The sequence below is a fragment of the Heptranchias perlo genome, chromosome 8 (genome assembly GCF_035084215.1).
Source record: "Heptranchias perlo isolate sHepPer1 chromosome 8, sHepPer1.hap1, whole genome shotgun sequence".
Lineage (NCBI taxonomy): Eukaryota > Metazoa > Chordata > Chondrichthyes > Hexanchiformes > Hexanchidae > Heptranchias > Heptranchias perlo.
In genome coordinates, this window is record NC_090332.1 from 30,267,336 (window position 1) to 30,290,362 (window position 23,027).

The 23,027-nt window shown below is 42.3% G+C and overlaps 1 protein-coding gene across 1 annotated transcript in view; it reads right to left on the minus strand.

Moving 5' to 3' along the window:
• spata17 (spermatogenesis associated 17) overlaps positions 1–23,027 on the minus strand; it is a 228,164-nt gene that overhangs the window by 89,684 nt on the left and 115,453 nt on the right. Inside the window, exon 9 of the mRNA XM_067988320.1 lies at positions 6,435–6,567. Within this exon, the coding sequence (XP_067844421.1) occupies positions 6,435–6,567 (133 nt within the window). The remainder of the gene's footprint in view (positions 1–6,434; positions 6,568–23,027) is intronic.

Consider the following 23,027-nt stretch of genomic DNA (forward strand, 5'->3'; position numbering starts at 1 on the left):
AGCAATTAACTTACATGTGGCACTGGAAACTTAAGTCATGCATGAGGTACAATTTAGTCTGAGCAACTTGCAAATCAGTTGCATTGACATAGTGACAGTTTCAGTACAAGGCCATCATCCAAATAGTTCCAGGTAACTCCCCTACACTAGATGAAGACGAAAGATTGCATTCCCATTTTGCTCCATCTCCCATGTGCATAGTGCTCCAAGGAGCACATTAAAGTGCTCAGAGTTGGCCAGTCAAATCAATGTCCTATGGCAGTGGTTTTGCCCAGACGATGCCAACAATTAAAAGATGGATGGGGCCTTAAAGAATAATGCAAAGTTGTCCGTTGAAAGCATATTTCATCCCAATCAACATGTAAAAGTACAATTATCCATAACCAAAGCTTGCTTCACAGCTGTAAAGTTCAGCTGTAATGATCCCTGCACATTGCACTTGCACATCAATTATGACAATCATAATCACGGTCGTTAAGCCGAATGTTCATTACTGTCAGGATGCTACTGACAGCAGTTTCAATCATCAGCTGCAATGGGCAAGCAGTCACAGTCGCACCCATGATTCTGCACCCAGGGTTTTGCAACATTAAATCCATGATCTGTTCTACTTCCCACTCTATTTTACAACTATTGAGGAAGAAAAGTTGACTTTATGTTCTACATAATGTACTAAGATAGTTTCCAACTGAATTGTTTTTACGTTTCTCCCTCAGTGAATGATTAACTTAGAACTTTAAACCTGCAATGCCCCACTATTACTTTTTAATATTTTTAGGGTTTAATGTGAAAATATGCTAGCGATGTAATATTGTCTTTGAAACATAACCCTTTTCAGAACTTTGCATTTTTGGTGAGGCAACCAAACTCTGCAACTGCACATTAATGACACTGTCCTCTGCTCTTTACTCCCAGTTCCAGATATTCAGAGCCAAGAGCTGAAACTGAAGATGTGAAGTTAGCAGCAGCAGTAAATAAAATGCACAGAAATACAATTTAATTTAAATAGTCTAAAAAGAATCATGTTTGATACATGAGAATAATAAGTAGCTTAGGGCACTGCAAATTGAATTGGCTACTTGTCAAATTAAGGGTTTAAGTATAACCAATTCAGTTGTTTGTGGTGCATAAGTTTCCAACTCAAGCATGTAACATTCTTATTTTGTCTAATGAACTTGGTTAATAATATTTGTTCAGTCTTTCTATTATTTTTTTCCACAAACCATTTGTGCTCACAAATTTATTGTTTTCAACAAAAATATTTTTTATTTCGATGGTAGGAAGTAGGATAACGTTAACAAGATAAACATGCAGTTCAGATTCTAAACAAGCAATGATCACCATAAATTAGTCTGATTTTTTTAATTAATTAATAGAATTCTACCAACAGTACTGTTATAATTCTTCTTGATTCTTCCACTCCCCCACTTTTATAAGTAAATCATTCAATCTTAAGGTTATACTTTTTGCTTAATGTAACCACTCGAATGGATTTTACAAGATGCAATGTGTTATTGCTGCTCATCCATTGTTTTAACTTCTAAATATTCTGAGCAGCTGCTACAAATATTGTGGACAATGGGTGTGATGGGTGCTGGAAACCATGAAGCAAGATAGCTTTGCTGAACTTATGCTCAGTCATATAAGGTGAAATGCTGATCTGCTTAACAACAGTGAAGACAAATGATCAAAATTGTGTCAAAGTGTGCACTTTCATTTTTATTTTCCTGGATCTGTTAGTTTTTAACAAAAAAGTGGATACAAATAAATAGGTAAGCAAAGTTGATAAAAGTGATAACTCAAATGGCATCAGCCGCAGTTTTAGCAGACATCGGGTGAGCAAGAGCCTCACTCAAAATTCGGAAACTTAGTGCCCATTTTTCCAGCACAAAAATGGACGGCTGGAAGGTGAATATCACCCTCATCATCTTTTCTTGAAATATTGTCTATCAGGAACTCAGGGTCCTGGGCAGCGAAAAAGGGCATTCCTATTTTTTTTTGTGCCATCCTTCAAAAGTTTTGTGGACTCTTTAGTTAGATGAATCAAATATTTGTCATGAATGTTACTTAAGCAGCAATTTAACTGCTTGAGAAACCTCATTCACATCACGAAATAATGGAGATGCAGTGACTGTGAAAGGAACACTATTACATGTGCATTATAATTGACTGATATTCTTTCATTCTATTTATCAAATTGTTATTTAAAAAATAAGAGTTGCAAAATTGCACACACTGATTTTGGTGCATTTAATTCTACAAAATAAGAGGAATTAACATATTGGGCTCGATTTTAGGAGTGTGTTTCCGGCGGGTTCCCAGCGGGGTGGCCCCGAAAATCCCGATCTCCGGTCACGTGACCGGATCGCGACGAAATCCCGGCCACTTCCGGGTACCGCGCTGACGTGTGGGGCTACGCGCGCAAGCCCCGCTGGTGGGAATCCCGCAGGCAATTAAAGCCAGCGGGGTTCCACTTGAGTGTACTTACCTTGCTCGTTGTGGTCAGTTAATGAGCTGAAGCAGCTGTCAAAAGAGGAAGTGTGGGATTTTAGGTTCAAGGCAGTGAGTTTCCCACACTGGGGGAAACAGTCTCCCTCCAACCAGGCGTGTTGCAGCCAGCAGCCTGTGGCAGGTGCCAAGGTGCGCTCCACTGGGGAGAGCCCTCACCCACGCAGGAGGCCACCGCGTCACATAGGGCAACCCCTGCCCTCCACCACCCCCCGCCAAGCCAGAGGACAGACCGACACGAAACCGCAGCCCCAGTCCGAGGAACCACACACCTACCCTGCGCAACCCCTCAGACCAACACCTGCCAGTTGGGTGGTGTGTGGAGACCCTCGGAGGACGAAGAGCATGACCAGCACCAGCAGCCTCGCAGTCCACGCCGTCCGCCGCAGGGACGTGGATCCCCCCAACACGGTGTTGTTGCACGCCCACCTGCACAGCAGGAGGGAGGGCTACCGCAGAGAGAGACGCGTCGCAGAGGGCACTACCCTCGCCACAGGGTCCACAGACCGAGGCGCAGCTCCCCGGACCTCTCCGAGCAGCAGTGCAGAGGGAGGCGCAGATTCGCTCGACATGTAGTCGTGGAGATCTGCAGCCTCTTTCATGCCGAGCTGCTCCTGGCTGGCCCCAGCACCAACTGCTTACCTGTCGCTGGCAAAGTCACCACTGCCCTCCAAACCTTCTCCTCCGCATCCTTCCAGGGTGCAGCCGGCTACACCGCCGATGTCTCTCAGTCGTCTGCGCGGACGAGCCCTGCAAATACACCTGCACCTACTCTGCAGTAACACGATGGGTGGCATCAGTGGTGGGTCCTCATAGTGATACCCAGGAGCGGGCATTATTGGACACAACGGACAGGATTCGCGGAGACATGGCAGTGGTGGTGTCAATATAATGTGTGCTGTTTGTTGCTCTGAAATTCAATATGGGTAACACCCATGACAAACCCTCAGACACCCTTGTGCACCCCCTTCATGCTGACGAGACGTTTGCCTTACGCTGCCTACTGCACATATGTGATGCATGCCCTGTGGCTGCAGCACAGGTGGTGGCAGGTTAAGTGAGGCTGGCCGTGAGGGAGATGCACGAGAGGGTGAGTATGGGATGGAGCAATGAGATTGTATGAGGAGTGGGTTGCGTGTTAGTGGCAGGGTGAGTACTGGCGAGGTGAGTAGGTGGAGGTAAGATGAGGATGGGGTGTGAGTGGGTATGAAGGGTGATGTGACAGAATAGTGTTGGCGGTGCCGAAGGAGATGTGGGGTGGGAGCAGTGTTGTGGCAGACGGAGTGTAGGGGAAAGACTTCGTGTTCTCACTGCGGCTGACCTACTGCGGTCATTGCAGCGCCTCCTGCACTGTATGCAGGTGGGCGATATGTTGGTGGCGCAGATGACCCCCTCTGCCACCTCGAGCCAGGCCTTCTTGGTGGCAGAGGCAGGCCGCTTCCTCCCGCCCGCCGGGGGGAAGATCTGTGTCCTCCCCCTCCTCCTCACCCCATCTGATGATACCTGGGGTGAGGCATCATTAAACTGGGAGCAGCCTTCCCCCTGGGCTGCTCCATGCTGCAATTTGTCCCATTGGTTGCAGCATCTGTCAGTGGAGGACTGCCCCTTTAACTAGAGAGCCTCCAGCTGACAGATCGTACTGCGCATGCGCAGCCCGACCGACGCGCAGGCCAGCGCCGTGGACCCCGGAGGAGCAGGTAATTGATTCCTATTAGTGGGTTGCCTGCTACGATCGCGCGGGCAACCCACTAATTTCGCCGAGCGTGTTGACCACGCTCCCGGAGGACCACCCGCTGGGAACCCGCAGGCCTGCTAAATTCGGGCCCATTGTTCCCAAAAAAGGAGCTAACCAGAAGAAAGTGGGAGTTTATGGAGTTTAACATCAGTGACTATTTCAAGAGATAAAAGACTTAAAATTGGAAAAAGGGAAGAATTACAGCATGAAACAACAGGAGAATGGAAAATTCTAAAATCACGCCAGATTTCTTACCTATGGCCAATTTCAGTTCTTCCCTATTTTGTCATTATCTACTTCATCTCTCCGATTTTAGCTGCTGTTTTTATCAGTAATCTAATTTTTTTTGTTGAAAACTTCAGTAAATTTGTTTGTGATGCTCTGTAGACCAAAGTGCCATGGTGTTTCCACCTCAGAGGAAATAATTTTATACCAAACAATCTTTGCACCCGCCATACACTTTCTGTTCAAAAAATACTTTGTGTTTATTTAAACAAACCACCATGTAAAAAGTTGCAACGTAACATCACCATTCCATTTTAAATATTTTTTCTAGGAGGCGACAACAGCAGTTTCTTGTTGAGTCCAACTGAGATTTCAAGTCCACAACTAGAGGTCATCAATGTAAGATAGTCACTAATAAATCCAATAGGGAATTCAGGAGAAACTTCTTTATCCAAAAAGTGGTTCGAATGTGGAACGCGCTGCCATAAGGAGTAATTGAGGCAAATAGCATAGATGCATTTAAGAGGAAGCTAGATAAGCACACGAAGGAGAAAGGAAAAGAAGGGTATGCTGATAGGGGTAGATGAAGTAGGGAGGAATGAGGCTCGTGTGGAGCATAAACGCTGGCATAGACCATTTGGGCCGAATGGCCTTTATCTGTGCTATAGACTCAATGTAACAATGTAACTCAATGTAAGATTTAAGCATCCATTTTGAATTGTGTTTACAAAATCCACAGTTGGGAATAAATTATATTGATTGAATGTTATAGTACTCTAATATATAGAAGCTATGATAGTCCCCTGTATCAATCAGTATTGTAATTCCCAATTTCTCTGCTTGTCAAATCATGTAATTTGATCACAGAAGTCTACAGTCTAATGTGTGAATTATGGCTACCTTTACTGGCAAAACAAATGAAAATAGTAAACTTTAAATGCACAACATTAAAATAATCAAAGGGTAAAGCTTTACTTGGCAAATTGGCCATGGCGGGCTCCACTCAGGAGTGGGTTAAAATGTCGTCGGGCTCCCGTGTGCATCAAGAGATCCTGATTTGCATTTATTAATGAGGCTTCTGGAGTACGGAATAGGGAATCAGCGGGAATGGAGCCGGAAATGGAGTCGCTCCTTTCTTGCCGAGCAGGAAGAGTTAAAATTCCCCCTTAAGTTTCTGGGTAGTATAGAGATTAACATCCTGGAATGTATTCCATGGCAATAACATATTTTGGGTTGAGATGATGTTAATAAAGTGCTCAAACTCACTCTTGAGAATAAAAAAGGGTGTTTTTTATCAGGAGAAGATGCAAATTAAAAGTGACTAAAAAGTGTCATTTGTGGTTGATGAGCAGTTGAATCTGACCTCCTTATCTTGGCATGAGCTCCAAAGTTGAAATTGAACTGGTCCAATTTAAATCTCAAATCAATCCACCTTTTCTTCATACAACTTCCCAATGATGTTAACAATGAAGAGTGAGCTGCAGATTTCTTTATTATTTCCACATCAATAAGCTATGTGTTTCTTGCTTACCAAATAGCTGATGCACTTGCTGCAAGGTAAGTCATTTTTATTTTCGCTCCCTAAGAAGATTCAAAGTATTGAATCTAGCTGCCAGGCCACAAATTGATAAACATTATCAACATTGATTTTGCTAATATTGAAGATATTCAGATGAAATAGATAGGTAAACTTACCTTCAGGACATTAGCATTCCCCTTTTCTTGCGGTTTCAAAGCAATGGATATTGCAAACAAGCAACACTTAATTAAACCAATGAACAGTTTGCAATAGCAATACAAAAATTCATCTACAGATTTTGAAAAGTTACATTTATATTGCAAACAAACAACTATCAATTTACACTTTCACAGATGATTATAGATGCTGAGACACTCTAATAGTCAATTACTATTAAATTGTTCAGATACATGAAAAGTCAACTGTGCTATTTTGTTGCTTGCCTACCTTATTCTTGTTTGGTGTTTCTTCAGTCACTCTAAAGTGTTTAGTTCCATAAGCAATAGGTCCATATTTGCTGCCAGTATTAAGGAGTGGCTCATGGGTTTTGTGCCTACTTGGATTGCTGAATGGCAGGAATCTAAAAACAGGATTTGTGACAAAAATATTTAAAGTATGTAAAACATTCAGAGTTGAAATCCCTCATAGTATTAGTAGATAATAAGAGTGTCACTGCCTGAAAATAGCAAACTGACACAACATGTTGGAGCACCAGAGAACGGTGGGACGTGGGTTTGACTGCCATTTGAATTATCAGGTGCGTCCACACAGGGAAAGGAAAGTCACCTCGTGCTCCTCTTGTGTGCCTATCAGTTACCAATTCAGACTGGGATTGATGAAAGCCTGGGAGTAGGTTGCCTACCCACCCATTCTCTCAGCTTCCGTTGATATGTGACTCAGAGAAGCCAACAACAAAGGAAAGAAAACAATTCGGAAAAAAAAACAGGGTTATATAGTCCTAAATTAAAAGTTATTTTCTAAAATCATTATTTAAATACTTTAGTTTCCAAACAAGTGGTCTCACCAACTCCACTTAGACTTTATTCATGGACTAACAAACAATATCTGCCCAGAAAAATTCATTATTTTATGTACAGTCTTTACAATTGAAGAACCAACACAATCTAGAAAATATTTTAAAAAGTCACACAATCTCTTCTAAGCACAAATTACATGTTATATGAGATTATAATGGTAATTTTTTTTATTTGCCACAGCTTAGGATGAAACAAAAATTTGCACAGAACCACACTTCAGACTACAGAACTGATTATACCACTACTGATTATGTAAGGAGCAAAGGTGGGACTTGGAAACGAGGTTTATATATATAATTAGATAATGGTAGACATTTTCTCATATCAGAAATAAATATGCAGCAGCATTCACTTTAATTTCCAAGCAGATGGTATCTATTTCAACCATATACACACACCAAACAAAATTATCTGCATATGTGAGCATACACAGCGAGTTGTCATGATCTGGAATGTACTTCCTGAAAGGGTGTTGGAAGCAGATTCAATCGTAACTTTCAAAAGGGAATTGGATAAATACTTGAAGGGAAAAAATTTACAGGGCTATGGAGAAAGAGCAGGGGAATGGGACTAATTGGATAGCTCTTTCAAAGATTAGGCACAAGCACGATGGGCCGAATGGCCTCCTCCTGTCTTGTACCTACTATGATACTATGATAGAGATAATCTTTCTCATGCAAATAAATTTACTTATTTCAGTTAAAAACAAATAAAATTTATACCATGCACTACCACACAGCATAGTCTTCTGAGTGCTTGAATACCCACTGCTGTGCTTCTGTATACACAATTCATGCTGCACTTACTTCTAACTTCCTAAAGAAATCTGACATTTTCTGAGAGTTATCATAATTCTTTCAGAATGGTTTTATATTTTTTGGGCACTCATCAAACTATTCATGTACCATCAACATTTCCAACTATGCCACTATTGACTGACATTTACTAGTGTCAGTTTTTGTTCCACTGACAGGTACAAAACTCTAAGGGCTCAATTTTCCCAGGAAATTGCAGGTGCATTGGGGGCGGGGGGGCTCCGAAAATCGGGGAAATCCCGTTCGGGTTCGGAACCCGGCTCCAACCCGCTGACTTCCGAGTTCCCCATAGACGCACCAATTAAAGCTGGCGGGATGATAGTTAAAGAGCCAAATGTACCTCATTGAGGTACTTAAGGTACTTTACTTGTGACACATTAGGAATTTAGAACAATTTTTAACCTACCTGGGCGGCTTTCCCATGGCCTCTGATTCACGCCTGGTGAAACCAAACGTGAAGGGCCGGATCAGGGAACAAGAAACTAAATAAATTAAATAAAAAACCATTGCACAAAGTTAAAACACAAAATCAACCTATCTTTCCATCCTGCTCCAATGTTCGATGTCTCCCTCTCTGATCTCCCCTCTTCCCCCACCCAATCTCCCTTTCTTCACCCCACCCCCGATCTCCCCTTCTTCACCCCCTGATGTCCCTCTGATCTTCCCCTGTTCACCCCACCGATGTCCCCCCGATCTCCCCTTCTTCACCCCCTCAATGTTCCCCCGATCTCCCCCTCTTCACCCCCCCCGATGTCCCCCCCGATCTTCCCCATCCCCCATGATTCTCCCCTTTCCACCCCGATCTTCCACTCTCCCCCCCCATCTTCCACTCTCCCCCTCCCTGATCTTCCGATCGAGTGTGGTTGATGTCTCGCTCTCTCTCTTTCTCTCCCCTCCCCTTGCATTGCAGCTCCCGACGGCAGCCAGCCTGTCAATCAGGCTGGCTACCGGGTGCGAAATCCAGAGAGCATGTTAATCACATCAATTACGATGCGATCGTGTCGGAAATGGTAAGTTTGTTTATTCAGGTCACGTGCACCTTCACCCCCCCCCCCCCCCCCCCCGCCCCCCGCTGCCAACCTGCCACCCTTTCAAAATTGAGCCCTAAGCTGTGTAAAAGGTTCCACCACAATTTGTGAATGTTTTTCCTGAAAAGTGCGGTGACAGATGAGTGTTCATTAAATATACAGACTGAGAAATCAGTGCATCTAGACTGAAGGCCTGTATATGTTGGAGGCCTGCCCTGCTGCTGGAAATGCAGTGGAGCAGGATTTCTGGCTGCCAGTCTGCTCTGGTCTTGACCCTGACTAATCTCCTAGAGTCTCAGGCAGATCAGTAGTAATATTGAGCCATAGCCTGGTAGCAGGGGTAACTATGCCATGGGAATAGAACGTGATGCCAACTTTCAGAATGACAATTCTTCTGTAGTCTTATAAACCCTTGAACCAATGTCCATCCTGGTGTCAGAAAGCAAGATGGACTAGACTTCCCCAGTAGATGTTGAGTTGTTTCTGTCTGCTTCTAGGCCTTCTCAGGCTTGAGCTGCTGAACGTCTCCAACCGTGAGGATCTCATGAGCCCTTGAATGAACCACAACAGCCTCTGGCCTCCCATATTGTATCTACCTTGTAGAAGCACTAGAGCAAGTAAAAGAGCATATCAGACGGGTACTATGGGCTCATACCAGGATGAGAAATAGTTCTAGACCTTTCTGTAAGCCAGTAAAACCACAAAACTGTTTGAAATTTATGTGCGAACAGTATTCCTGTAGTAGCTGACGGTCCTGCAATGTCAGGTGACATGAATATCAATTTGGGCAGATGCTGTTGATTGTAGGGTGGAAGGACTAGAACACATGTTGGACATGACTGTTAATGCAGAGGAGTATGGATTGTTCAGATGAAGTTCTCTTCTAGAAGCTGCTACCAAACATCGCTGGCTTCAGGCAACTGTTGAAACCCTTCTACTTACTCCCCATCCTCTATGTCATCATGGAGTAGGCTTGATGGACCAGCTGGTCTTTTCCTGCCTGTCAATTTCGTATGTTCGTATCAGTGTCCTCTCCAACATCATGCTGAAGGTTCTCCTTCACTGGCACCATGTGTTGACCCCATTGTAGAGCAAAGTTATGCAGCATACAGTAAACCACAATCAGATGGGACACTACTTCCTTGCCTTGCTGTGCTCCCCCCTCCCCAGCTGTTCTACACTTACCAGGTCCAACAGAGGACAATCTACATATGGGAGGGTACATGGAAACTAAATGCAAATCGGAAATTTTTCCTCTGATGTATTTCTCGCGATTTGTGTCTTCAGAATGTTGGATGGTAGGAATGCATTTTACTCCAAGGTGTCCAACATTCCAATGGCATTGGAGGGACTCCAAAAATGTTTTCCAGATGGTAGGGCCTGTGCAATTGCTTTCAGGGAAATGGAGTGCACAAGCCCAAAAGGTAACAAAAAAATGCCTGCTTCATGCGCAATACAAAGGCTCCCTGCGCCTCTACACCACAAAGACTTCCAAGCAAACCTTTGCCCCAATTTGGCATGACTCCCCAGTGAATGCATATTCAAATGACCTTGAGGCTGAAGATCAGCAGAGGTGTAGGACAGAATCTCTGCCCTGCTGGCAACAAACCCCAATTCTGCAGAAGCGGGAAATCTTGAGCATAGTGTAAATGCACCCTTAGTCAGAAGAATGTGGGTTTAATTTTTATTCCAGAATTTAAGCACATAATCTAGGCTGGCACTTCAGTGAAGTACTGAGGAAATGCTACGTTTTCAAACATGCTATCTTTCAGATGAGATGTTAAACTGAGGTCACCTCTTTCTGATTAGGTGTGTGTAAAAGATCCCATGACACTACTTGAAGAAAAGCAGGGCATTTTCTGGCCAACATTCTTCCCATAAACAAATTAACTGGTCATTCATTTCATTCACTGTTTGTGGGATCTTGTTATGCATAAATTTGCTAACATATTTGCCTACATAACAATTGTGACTGCACTTCAAAAGTAATTAAATTGGTTGTTAAGCTCTTTGGAATGTCCTGAAGTTGTAAGGAGGTGCTTTATAAATGAAAATTCTTTTATTCTATATGAATATTGCTGTGTCAATTTATAAAACATACACAAGTGCAGTTGAAGGGGTGATTTTATTCTGCTTTTTTTTACCAGCAATGGATGGCCCTTTGGACAGCAACGAATGATAAGCTCCACAACTGAGTTATGTGATTTAAAGTGAAGTGTGATTGTACTATTTGATTGGACTGCTGCATTATCCAGATGTTACTGCATGGTACTGCTATACCCTGTACAAATTATAATTATAATTTATTTTTATTCGTTCATGGGATGTGGGCGTCACTGGCGAGGTCAGGATTTATTGCCCATCCCTAATTGCCCTTGAGAAGCTGGTGGTGAGCCACCTTCTTGAACCGCTTCAGTTCATGTGGTGAAGGTTCTCCCACAGTGCTGTTAGGAAGGGAGTTCCAGGATTTTGACCCAGCAACGATGAAGGAACGGCGATATATTTCCAAGTCGGGATGGTGTGTGACTTGGAGGGGACCGCGCAGGTGGTGTTGTTCCCATGTGCCTGCTGCCCTTGTCCATCTAGGTGGTAGAGGCCGCGGGTTTGGGAGGTGCTGTCGAAGAAGCCTTGGCGAGTTGCTGCAGTGCATCCTGTGGATGGTACACACTGCAGCCACGGTGCGCCGGCGGTGAAGGGAGTGAATGTTTAGGGTGGTTGATGGGGTGCCAATCAAGCAGGCTGCTTTGTCCTGGATGGTGTTGAGCTTCTTGAGTGTTGTTGGAGCTGCACTCATCCAGGCAAGTGGAGGGTATTGCATCACACTCCTGACTTGTGCCTTGTAGATGGTGGAAAGGCTTTGGGGAGTCAGGAGGTGAGTCACTCGCCGCAGAATACCCAGCCTCTGACCTGCTCTTGTAGCCACAGTATTTATATAGCTGGTCCAGTTAAGTTTCTGGTCAATGGTGACCCCCAGGATGTTGATGGTGGGGGATTCAGTGATGGTAATGCTGTTGAATGTCAAGGGGAGGTGGTTAGACTCTCTCTTGTTGGAGATGGTCATTGCCTGGCACTTGTCTGGCACGAATGTTAATCGCCACTTATCAGCCCAAGCCTGGATGTTGTCCAGGTCTTGCTGCATGCGGCACGGACTGCTTCATTATCTGAGGGGTTGTGAATGGAACTGAACACTGTGCAATCATCAGTGAACACCCCCATTTCTGACCTTACGATGGAGGGAAGGTCATTGATGAAGCAGCTGAAGATGGTTAGGCTTAGGACACTGCCCTGAGGAACTCCTGCAGCAATGTCCTGGGGCTGAGATGATTGGCCTCCAACAACCACTACCATCTTCCTTTGTGCTAGGTATGACTCCAGCCACTGGAGAGTTTTCCCCCTGATTCCCATTGACTTCAATTTTACTAGGGCTCCTTGGTGCCACACTCGGTCAAATGCTGCTTTGATGTCAAGGGCAGTCACTCTCACCCCACCTCTGGAATTCAGCTCTTTTGTCCATGTTTGGACCAAGGCTGTAATGAGGTCTGGAGCCGAGTGGTTCTGGCGGAACCCAAACAGAGCATCGGTGAGCAGGTTATTGGTGAGTAAGTGCCGCTTGATAGCACTGTCGACGACACCTTCCATCACTTTGCTGATGATTGAGAGTAGACTGATGGGCCGGTAATTGGCCGGATTGGATTTGTCCTTTTTGTGGACAGGGCAATTTTCGACATTGTCGGGTAGTTGCCAGTGTTGTAGCTGTACTGGAACAGTTTGGCTAGAGGCACGGCTAGTTCTGGAGCACAAGTCTTCAGCAGTACAGCCGGGATGTTGTCAGGGCCCATAGCCTTTGCTGTATCCAGTGCACTCAGCCGTTTCTTGATATCACGTGGAGTGAATCGAATTGGCTGAAGACTGGTTTCTGTGATGGTGGGGATATCGGGAGGAGGTGGAGATGGATCATCCACTCAGCACTTCTGGCTGAAGATGGTTGCAAATGCTTCAGCCTTGTCTTTTGCACTCATGTGCTGGACTCCGCCATCATTGAGGATGGAGATGTTTGCAGAGCCTCCTCCTCCCGTTAGTTGTTTAATTGTCCACCACCATTTACAACTGGATGTGGCAGGTCTGCAGAGCTAATTATAATTATTATAATGCTTTATTTATTTATTATTATTTATTATTAATAATTTATTTTTAGTAGTAAAACCAGAAATAATCACTTTCTGGTTTTACTACTAAAAAGGAAAACAATTTGGAGAAGAATCATTTTATATTTTTAATTAATAGTTGGGGTACTAATTTCCCAAATTCTATATTTGCTTTAAAGGAAAATTCTTTCTTTTGCCATTAGTGGCAGTAGAATTATTAATATTGCAATTCTAATACTAACAACTTGCCAGTATAAAATATAATTTAGAAAATATATATTTAAAATGAATTAAAAGCACCTTGGGATATTTTACTGCATTAAAGGCGCTATATAAATGCAAGTTGTCATTGTTGAATGGCACTCCTGCTACCCTGCCAGCGCTGCCATTTTCAATGTGGGTGGGATGAGTGACTGCAGTTGCACTTTCCCACCCACCAACAGCCTGACCCCATTTCACAGGCTGCCCATGCGACAGTGACGGATGCAATGGGCCCATAAGAAGACCTTTAATAACTCACTGGTGACTTTGTCATTCATGAGTTATTAGGTCTTTCTCACTCGTGGAATAAACTGGCTATTTCATTGTCCCCCTTGTGTGTTCTCTATTTATTAGGACTGCTGAAAGAGTCGTTAAGAATTGTACTTTGCAAAAACAAAGAAAAGAAAGTAGAAAATTATTTCAATGATAAAGGAACATTGAGATTAATGATTATCAGACAATCAATGTGTAGCCACAAAGACACCACTTTACATAAATAGATTTGGACTTTACATTACTTTTAAGATTGCAGGACACAAGTAGATTTTTGGAGCAAATACTAATTTCAAATATAAACCTGAAAAGCTTATTAAAATAAACTTCAAAAGGAAAGCAAACATAAGAATCAATGATTTAGTTAATTATTGCAATATCATAAAGAGCTAGCAGTCCCAAACAGATAGTAATTTTTTTTATTATAGAATTCTAAATTAAGTGAAGAATTTAACAGAAGGGTTATGACATAAAGGTGTGGTATTGTGTAAACAATAGAGTTCTAGGAAGGCTGCCAAATGTTAATTAAAGTGTATGTTGATTTTGCAAATTACACCCTAGACACTTAGCTGGGGGTATTCTATAAACAGATTTAACCAACATGAAAAGGTGGAGTGTCAGAGGAGTTCTAAATACCACTGGGCTTGCTGATGCCGATGTTGATGCTGAAAGAAGACACTTCACAGGTTCATGTGTGGCAAAACAAAACTTGTTTAACATTTTAAAATCAAAACCGGGTTGGCCACCTTAGAAAGTCAGAAGTTTTATGATGTGCACTGGTTTTCAATTAAAAGATCTTTCTGTGCACTTTCAAAATGGTTTTATTTACTCCTAGAATAAAGCTGAATTGTGATAATTCCTTATAAAATATTTCTGTTAAACCGGTCAGATTAATTTTAAAATGTACTAATCTGTTGTAATTCTTAGCTCTTTTCTGGCATAATGGTAGGAATGTTCTTGTATAAGTAAATAGATTTTCCAATTAAAGAGTTCCTATTTAAAAGAATAGGAAACTTATCGTGTTTGTTTTCCAGCATTCTAATTTATGTTTGAATTATTATTAAAAGCATTAAAATTAAAGTGGTATTGGATATATCATTTAAAAAGGATATGCAATATATATTGTATAAAATTTATTTAACCATTATTACTTACAGGCTTGTGCTGGTGTGGCCAGGTGCCTTAGAAGGACAAGATGAAGCTGCTGAGACAACTTATTCATTTAAAAGGGATGTAAACATGTTGTACAGTTATAAATGTAACACTATCATTGCCTTTCTTACAAAGTTATTCAATCCATGAAGTTTCTAAAACCTGATTTATTCAACCTCAGCTGTGGAAATATATCTGCTTTCCTGCATTATCAGCATTTGCCTGTTCTCAGCAATTTGTTACTTCAAATATTTTACCTGGAACAGGCTTTAAGAATAAGCAATAGAGCACATGCAAGGTTAACAAACCAGCAGTTTATGCAATGCCTAGCAACTGCAGGTCATCTTCTGTATATCTACTATTTAATAAGCAAGAGAAAATAAGATTTAAAATCATTTGTATATCAATATGCCGCTAAAATTCTTAAACATCGTCGTGATTTTGAGGGTTTTCTAGTTATACAGTTTTCTAGCACTACAAGTCACTGGGTTTTGTCAGAACAGAGGACTAATCATTTAGAAAAACATGAAATATTTTAAAATACACTGAAAAATAGATAGACATCCCACAGACCCCATATTTGAACAATGTGGTTGCATTCAAAAAGTTATCATAAATCATGAATTACAATAATTTGTAAAAATGATAATGCAATGCACAAAACTCGAATACTTCTAATGACATGATAGCCTCATTTCTAATATGTTCTCAACACAAATGTAAGTAAAATATTCTTTTTAAACACAGAAATGTTTTTAGCTTACAAAACATGTAACTGTAGATTAAAGTAACAGGTGGTAATAAAATTCATGAGAACTAAGCCTTGATTTTTATCAAGTGATGTTTGGTGACAGGGGTTTGGCAGTGTTTATTTTTCCCCCCACAGTTTTGAGCCACACTCTGGGTAAGGTTAGTAATAAAGGTACACCTTTAAAAAATATTTGCAAAGATAAGTGGGAAAATCTATATAAGAAGCATTTATGACTGACAAGAATGACTGATGCTTCTATAATAAATAATTTGATAGTTATCTTGTTAAACAAAGACAATAGCTTGCAGAGGGGGGAGATATATTTCTATGCTAGAATGTAAAAGAGTACAATGAATGCCCTCCTTTAAAATAAATAATTATTGATTACATGTTTACACAATAACTTGGTTTTAGTGATAGAAACCTTTGGTCACCAATCTAAGTCACACAAAGTAGTCATTAACAGTGTACTTAGAAATATATAAGAATATGGAAACCATTGGAGATAGACGCCATTGACTCATAGATTTGGACCTTTTCTCCTCTCCTCAGCATGAGTTGGCAAATATCACCCTTTTACCTCCTGCTTCCGCCTGTAAGCTGGAAGAAATTGGTTTGTTTCCATGGTTACAATATCAGCATGTTTCCAATCTAAGTAATACCTTATGTAAAACACAGGCCACTGCTGTGTATCATTGTTCTAGCATAAGTAGATTATGATTTTTATCGGATATCTAATACACATCTTTTCATATTTGTGCCTTGTTTTTGTTTTTTCCCCAAATTGTAAATATGATGTGATGATTATGCTTTTGATCCTATTTTCTCTTGCTTAGTCAGTAGTAGAGAAAAATAACTTGTTTCAAGAAATAGCTGCGCAGTTCTACTTTACACTTTAGAAAATCAACATTATAAACATTCATGAATCATTGGTTTTTCAAAGCAATAAAAGCAATCTTAATAATTGACTGTACCTCGGCTGATTTTTTTTGCCATTACAAAATTATTTTAACTGTGGCGAGCAGCTTGATATATTTTAGAAGAAATGTAAAGTTTAATTTGTCAATTATTTGATGTCTTGATTTTGGAGAAAGCCATAGGCATAAGATAGTATTATTGATTGTATGCTTTAAAGATATTTATGGCTATTGGTGGGGCCCATCAGATTATGTAGTTGTGGAATGAAACAAATATTAATTAATAAATATGCTTTAAAAACGGAAGATCGCTTGAATTGATTTTTCAATTAAATTTCCATTTAAGTATGCCATTTTAGGAATAAAACAAAATAAACTTAAAATCTCATGAAAGTTGAGCATTGCCTTTTTAAAATGAGAGGAGTGTATAGGTGTACATATACTCATGAGAAAAACAGCATTCACACAAGACAGATTACAGTGCTAGGAATGCTAATTTGCACATGGGACAGACATCACCAAAAATTAATGTGGCCCCAATGTCCCAGAATATATGGAACTGATGCTGTGAGCCGGCTGCTCTGGTAACAGTTGCCATCCTGTTCAAATCGGAACAGTCCATCTTTCTTTCTTTTCAGCTCTATTTAAAACAGTGTGTTTTTCCTCTAGTGGATTGCTTGGTGCAGTACCCAAGGAAAGCAGTCTAACACTGCTCTTCACATGTAAAGGTGTGGGTTTGAATCCAGCCCAGGAGTTGGTGACAAAGGTCACCTCTTCCATATAGCTGTTAAGAGCTTCCAGTGAAATGAGATCAGCCAACCTCTGTCAAAAATCCCAAATCTATCACTCTGGTCTCTGACACACCATATAGTGTAAGCAATTCACTGCAGTAAGCATCAAAAAGCATCTATGTAGACTCTGAAGTACATAACCTCTGCTGGATTGAAACATAAGTGTCTCAGTCTATCACCTGTAAAAAAAAATTGTTAGATTGTCAGGTAAATAATTATGTTATTATTACTACTGTCTTTGAGTTCAGTTATCTTGGGTCATACTGTTAGTTGAGTTATAGGGGCCAATTTTAGACTCATTACATTTGAAAATGGGTGCCGACGGGATGTAATGGTGTGTGAAATTTGGCAGAGATCAGTCCTGACTGATCTCCGCCTATTCTTTGCCCGTTCAAGTTTCTGGTTTCCAGAGATTTGGGCACATAATCTAGAAAATCGTCGAGCAGAAATTGATAGCCAAGTTCTGCACCCATGAGGACGGCCTCAACCGGGATCTTGGGTTCATGTTGCGCTACACGTAACCCCACCAGCGAACAAATGTTATCTGTTTTTCATATAACGGGTCATTTGCTGTCTTTTCTATGTTTCTGCCTCTCTCTCTGTTTTTTTTGGTGTTTTGGTGTTTTGGTGGCCTTTTAGGTAACACCTCTCTGTCTGCACACTGTGATTGCCTTGGCAACGGGCAGTTGGAAAGACTATCTGTAATCACCAGGTATTGTTCTGTGATTTATAAATGCGAAGGGTTCGAGGATTTCATTTCCACAACATTCACCTGAGGAAGGAGGAAGCCTCCGAAAGCTTGTGAATTTCAAACAACACAACAGTATGTCACACTTTCAGTGGCACTACATGAAATGAGGCATGCCAGGATGATCAAGAACCAGCATAGCCTGATAAGCCAGCAAAATACCACCAACCATTTTTGTAGACATTGTCACATTTATCTGGCAATGACTGTGTGAACTGCCGTCTCAGGGTCCGTTAACAGAGAGGCAGATGCAAAGCTGTGACATTTTCTACAGCTACCATGAAACACGGGACTGGCACATGCAGTGACAGTGATGGTCAGCTGAAGCCTGAAAATTGGCTGCACTTCTTTGCAGGCACGCTGCAATACTGAGCTATGGAAATGCTGTTGTGGAGTGCCAGAGAGTGCAACCCTCCTCACACGGTACCACCTGGATTTGAGCAGCTATCAAACAAGGGGGACTGCTTCATCAAGTCACTTAACAACAACAAGGCATATATGAATAAGAAAGGCTTTCAGCCCATCAGTGTGCAGGTGGCGGGAAAGCACAAGAACAAAATGTGCAGATGAATGGATGCTTTATGCCCAGACACTAAACAGGAAACTCTACTCCGCAGAAATACTTTTTAGGTGTCTTAGTGTAAATTTCATTACTATTGTGAATGTTATTTATGCTATTCCTGTGGTTTGACAAAAGCCACAATGCCTTCATTCTGTGCCAGTCCACTGTGTTAGCACTATTTCAAGAACCGGGCAGACTAGACAGCTGGCTGCTAGGAAACAGAGCTATCCTCTGGAGCCCTGGCTATTAACACCAGTGAAGAACTCCCAAACAGAGGCTGAAAGAAAGTACAATGTGGCTCATACATCCACCTGAATTCTGATGAAACAAACAGTGGGAATGTTGAAACTGATTCCATTGTCTGGACAGGTCAACTGGTATACTGCTCTACAGCTCTGAGAAGGTACAAAAAATGATCAGCAAATTCTGTATCTGGCATAATTTTGCAATTCAGAGAAGGAAAATACTTAAGCCACAGGACCAGGAGGGTTGGCATACAGCGTTGGCGGAGAAGGAGAAGGAGGAAGAATAGGAAAAGGAGGAAGTTGAAATGGAAGAGGCTAACATGCAACCAGGAAGACAGTGCATCAATCGTCGATAAACATGATTTTCTCTTAAAATCTGTATATATGGCCCTTTATGAACGGTGCTATAATCTTCTTCATAATATACTGGCCCCATGAATAGCATCCTCTGCCTTGTCATCACTGCCTCTGCTACCATCTTCCTGTTGCTCATCATATACAACATTAATGTATCCCTTCTGAGAATAATTCTACACAGTACTTCTGAAGAAAGTTTATTTCCCTACTCCTTAGTCTTGAACGTTTGCTTTCCCAGTGCTCAGCCTTGTGGGAGTGTATGGTAGGTGTCATTTACTATCTAATCTTGTGATCTTTTTAATTTCTACTTCAGTGTGAGACAGCCTGCTGCTCCTCAATGGGAGCCTCTTAATACAGCTGTGGCACTGCATCCTTTTGTGCTCATTCATGAGATGGCCCTGAAACCCCTGCAAGCACTTCGGCCCCTGCAGGGCTGATGGGCTTGCTCCTGTCTTCTACTTGTCTTCTCTGAGGGGGACAGCTGGGTCGCACAGATATGGCACCCTGAGAAGTTACTGACTCAACCATTCCTACTCCTGCCATTCTCTACCTGCTGGATGTCCCTTGTGGATGAGGAGGGATCTGTGTCAGAACAGGTCTGTAGCTCTAACACATCCAATTGAGAATGGCGCCATTATTGTTCCTTCACTATCACTGGGTCAAAATTCTGGAATTGCTTACCTAACATTATCGTGGGAGTACCATCACCACAAGGATTGCAGAGGTTGAAGAAGGCTCACCGACACCTTCTCAGGACAAATGGGAATAGGAAATACATGCACCCTTGCCAACACTGCCCTCATCCTGAAAACAAATGTAAAAAAACCCTTGACTACTAGTCAGGAGTGTAAAGCATCAAGGTTTTCTGAAGGCAATCCCCTAGCCTCTTGGGGCCAGAAGTGAGAATCTCCTATAAATTAGAGCCTAGGTCTCAATTTCTGCTGTCACAGTGTTGGCAAGTAAAATTGCAACTGGACTTTGGATCTCTGTTCTCCAGAGCTCACCTGCAGAAGTTCATGGAGGTGTCACTATCTCCATATTGAAAGCAGGTTTCTGAAACCCTCTCAACCATCTGCGTAGATATTGGAGCTGCATTTCTGCAGTCTCCAAAATACCATGCTGGAAGCTTCTAAAAATTCTCAAAGTTCTACATGAGTTTGTTTGCTCATTAATAAGTCCATCCTCTCAATGCAGCCTCATTAGGTATGAATACATGGGCCCTGCAGCAAACAAAGGTTGGCCTGCAGCCTGTGCTATACTTTATAGCAGCCGAGATGAAGCCACCTCCACTTATTTTTCTTCACTACTGCTGGCTGCATAACAGCTGCTTCCCCTTGACTTTCTCTAATTTGTTTCCCTAGAGGTGGATGCTTCAGTGCTGGTGCCTGTATGCTGAGAAGTGCTTGGCAGCTGTACCTGTGATAGGCAAGCCTCCTGCTTGTCTCTAGCACCAGCTATATCATCTTGGGAGATCCCAACACAAAGAGAAAGGGAACATGTGTTAGTGTGGGATGTGCGGCAAATGGCTGTGTACACAGCAGCAAGTCATTGGAAGTGATGTTTTGACTTTGTGTGCATAACATGCAACAGTTAGATGTGACATTAAAAGTCATTCTCTTTGGCAGCCACAAAGTACATGATAAAGCAGTAGAAGTATTATAGACATGAAAGTTTGGCCATCTATGTTATGAGTGGCTGTGCAGTGTGTTCTTTGTTCCATTGCTGATGCTGCAGTTGATGGCACAATGCTTAAAGTATCTATATTACAGGCATGGATTTGATTTAAATGGGCAAACTATAGGCGACCGTACCTTGGTACGCTTCCTCAGTCAAGAGATGTTCTTTATCTGCACTCATGGTTTATGGATGTGGGATTATCATTCGCTCTCTGCATTACCTTCCGCCAGGCAGGCTGCACAGCTACTCTCAGAGGAAGATGTCCCTCTCTTCTAAGTATTGATATCCTTCTCTGCTTTATTCTAACCAAAACATCCAATGTCATTTCATCAAAGAGGGCAGCTTTAGTATCTGCCCATCAGTGAGATTCCATGGTCCCAGCAGCAATCAGACAAAACAAGCAGCGTACTTAGAAAAGAGTAACAGCCCTTTAAGAACTACTGCTCTCTCTATTCTCCAAAGTGTTCCCTGTGATTGTGAAAATTGTGCAGGGATTACATGTGAATTATTTTAATTAGCTGGCTATGAATTGATGAAGTCACATCCTCACTTCACTAGCATTCACCATCATCACTGGGCCATTTTGCCTTGGATTGTGAAATTTCATCGCAGTACGTTTGCATATTGAACAAGTTGAACAATAATTCCTCATTTTAGCTCAGCATAATACAAAACCATTTTCTGTTTCTGAAGGTTGCAATACTTAAATCAAGCACTAAGGATTAGAGAGTTGATTGCAAAAGTGTTATAATGCTGCAAGCAAAAGGCTGAGGGCATTGTTGCACACTCAAGGTCACTTCTATAACCAAAGGGGTAATATTTATACAATTTTATGGCTATAAGTCCTGTCAATATTTATTTCATCATACCCTTTGCCTTGAGTTATTTACCAGTACTTCAGCCACACTGTCAGTTAGTTCAGAAAGCAAGAGTATTTATTTTGACATCAGAAGCCAAAGTTCATTCAACTGGGACATCACTCAGAGGGAAATAGTGTTCATTATGACATCAGAAATCAAAGGTCATCAGCAAGGATAGTGTTAGCTAGGTGAACCGGTGTTTTTCACCCTCTCCCTCGCCCATTTGCAAGCCAGGGTTAACAAAAGTTCACCTGAATTTGGAAACTAAATTTCATTTTTAGCAGGTAATAAGATCTTGCAGAAGCCCTTTCGGTGTTCCTGATCTTATTTTTAACATATTTCACATAGGTAAACTGGTTGCATATAGTGAAAACTATTTGAGTAATGTATTTTTGTCAATGTATTTCAGACTCCAGACCATGTTGATAAAGGGCCAATTTTAACTCAGGGTGGGAATGGGGGGTGCGAAGGCCAAAGCAGTCTGTGAATCATCCTCATTTTAACTCTCGGGCCTTATTTGCATGCCCTAACTCTGACTCCTGCCCAATGGAGGCAGGAATAACATCACTGCTGGCACACAGGAGTCAAAATTGGTGGGGGAGTTAGGCCACCACCAAGGACCCACGAAAACAATCCCCGGCAAGGTAAGTGCGGATTGGGGGGGGGGGGTCAGCAAATCCATGGTTGGGGGAAGGGGGCAGCCAGGGATAAGTGAGGCTCAAGGTATGCTTGTGGGATCAGGAGGTACACTCCGGCACCTCCTGGTCACAAAGAACCATTACATTTTTTTTTAAATCACTTACCTGGGCCTGGATCCTTGCTAACGCCAGCTTTCAGAGGACCCCTTGCCATCTTACCACCCCTGCCCACTGTTCCCACTGGGCAGGAATGGGTTAAAATCAACCCTTATTTGCTTATGGAAGCAAAGTAGCCTATTTGGTTGGTTAAAGTGGTCAAAAGACATATAACAACAACAACTTGCACAAATAGAGATAAATGGGTTTAACATAATAGCTATTACAGACTCATGGGGCTTGACTTTAGCAGGCCTGCGGGTTTCCGGCGGGTTGGGTTTCGGGAGCGTGGTCAACACGCTCGGAGAAATTAGTGGGTTGCCCGCGCGATCGTAGCAGGCAACACACTAATAGGAATCAATTACCTGCTCCTCCGGGGTCCACGGCGCTGGCCTGCGCGTCGGTCGGGCTGCGCATGCGCAGTACGATCTGTCAGCTGGAGGCTCTCTAGTTAAAGGGGCAGTCCTCCACTGACAGATGCTGCAACCAATGGAACAAATTGCAGCATGGAGCAGCCCAGGGGGAAGGCTGCTCCCAGTTTAATGATGCCTCACCCCAGGTATCATCAGATGGGGTGAGGAGGGGGAGGACACAGATCTTCCACCCGGCGGTCGGGAGGAAGCGGCC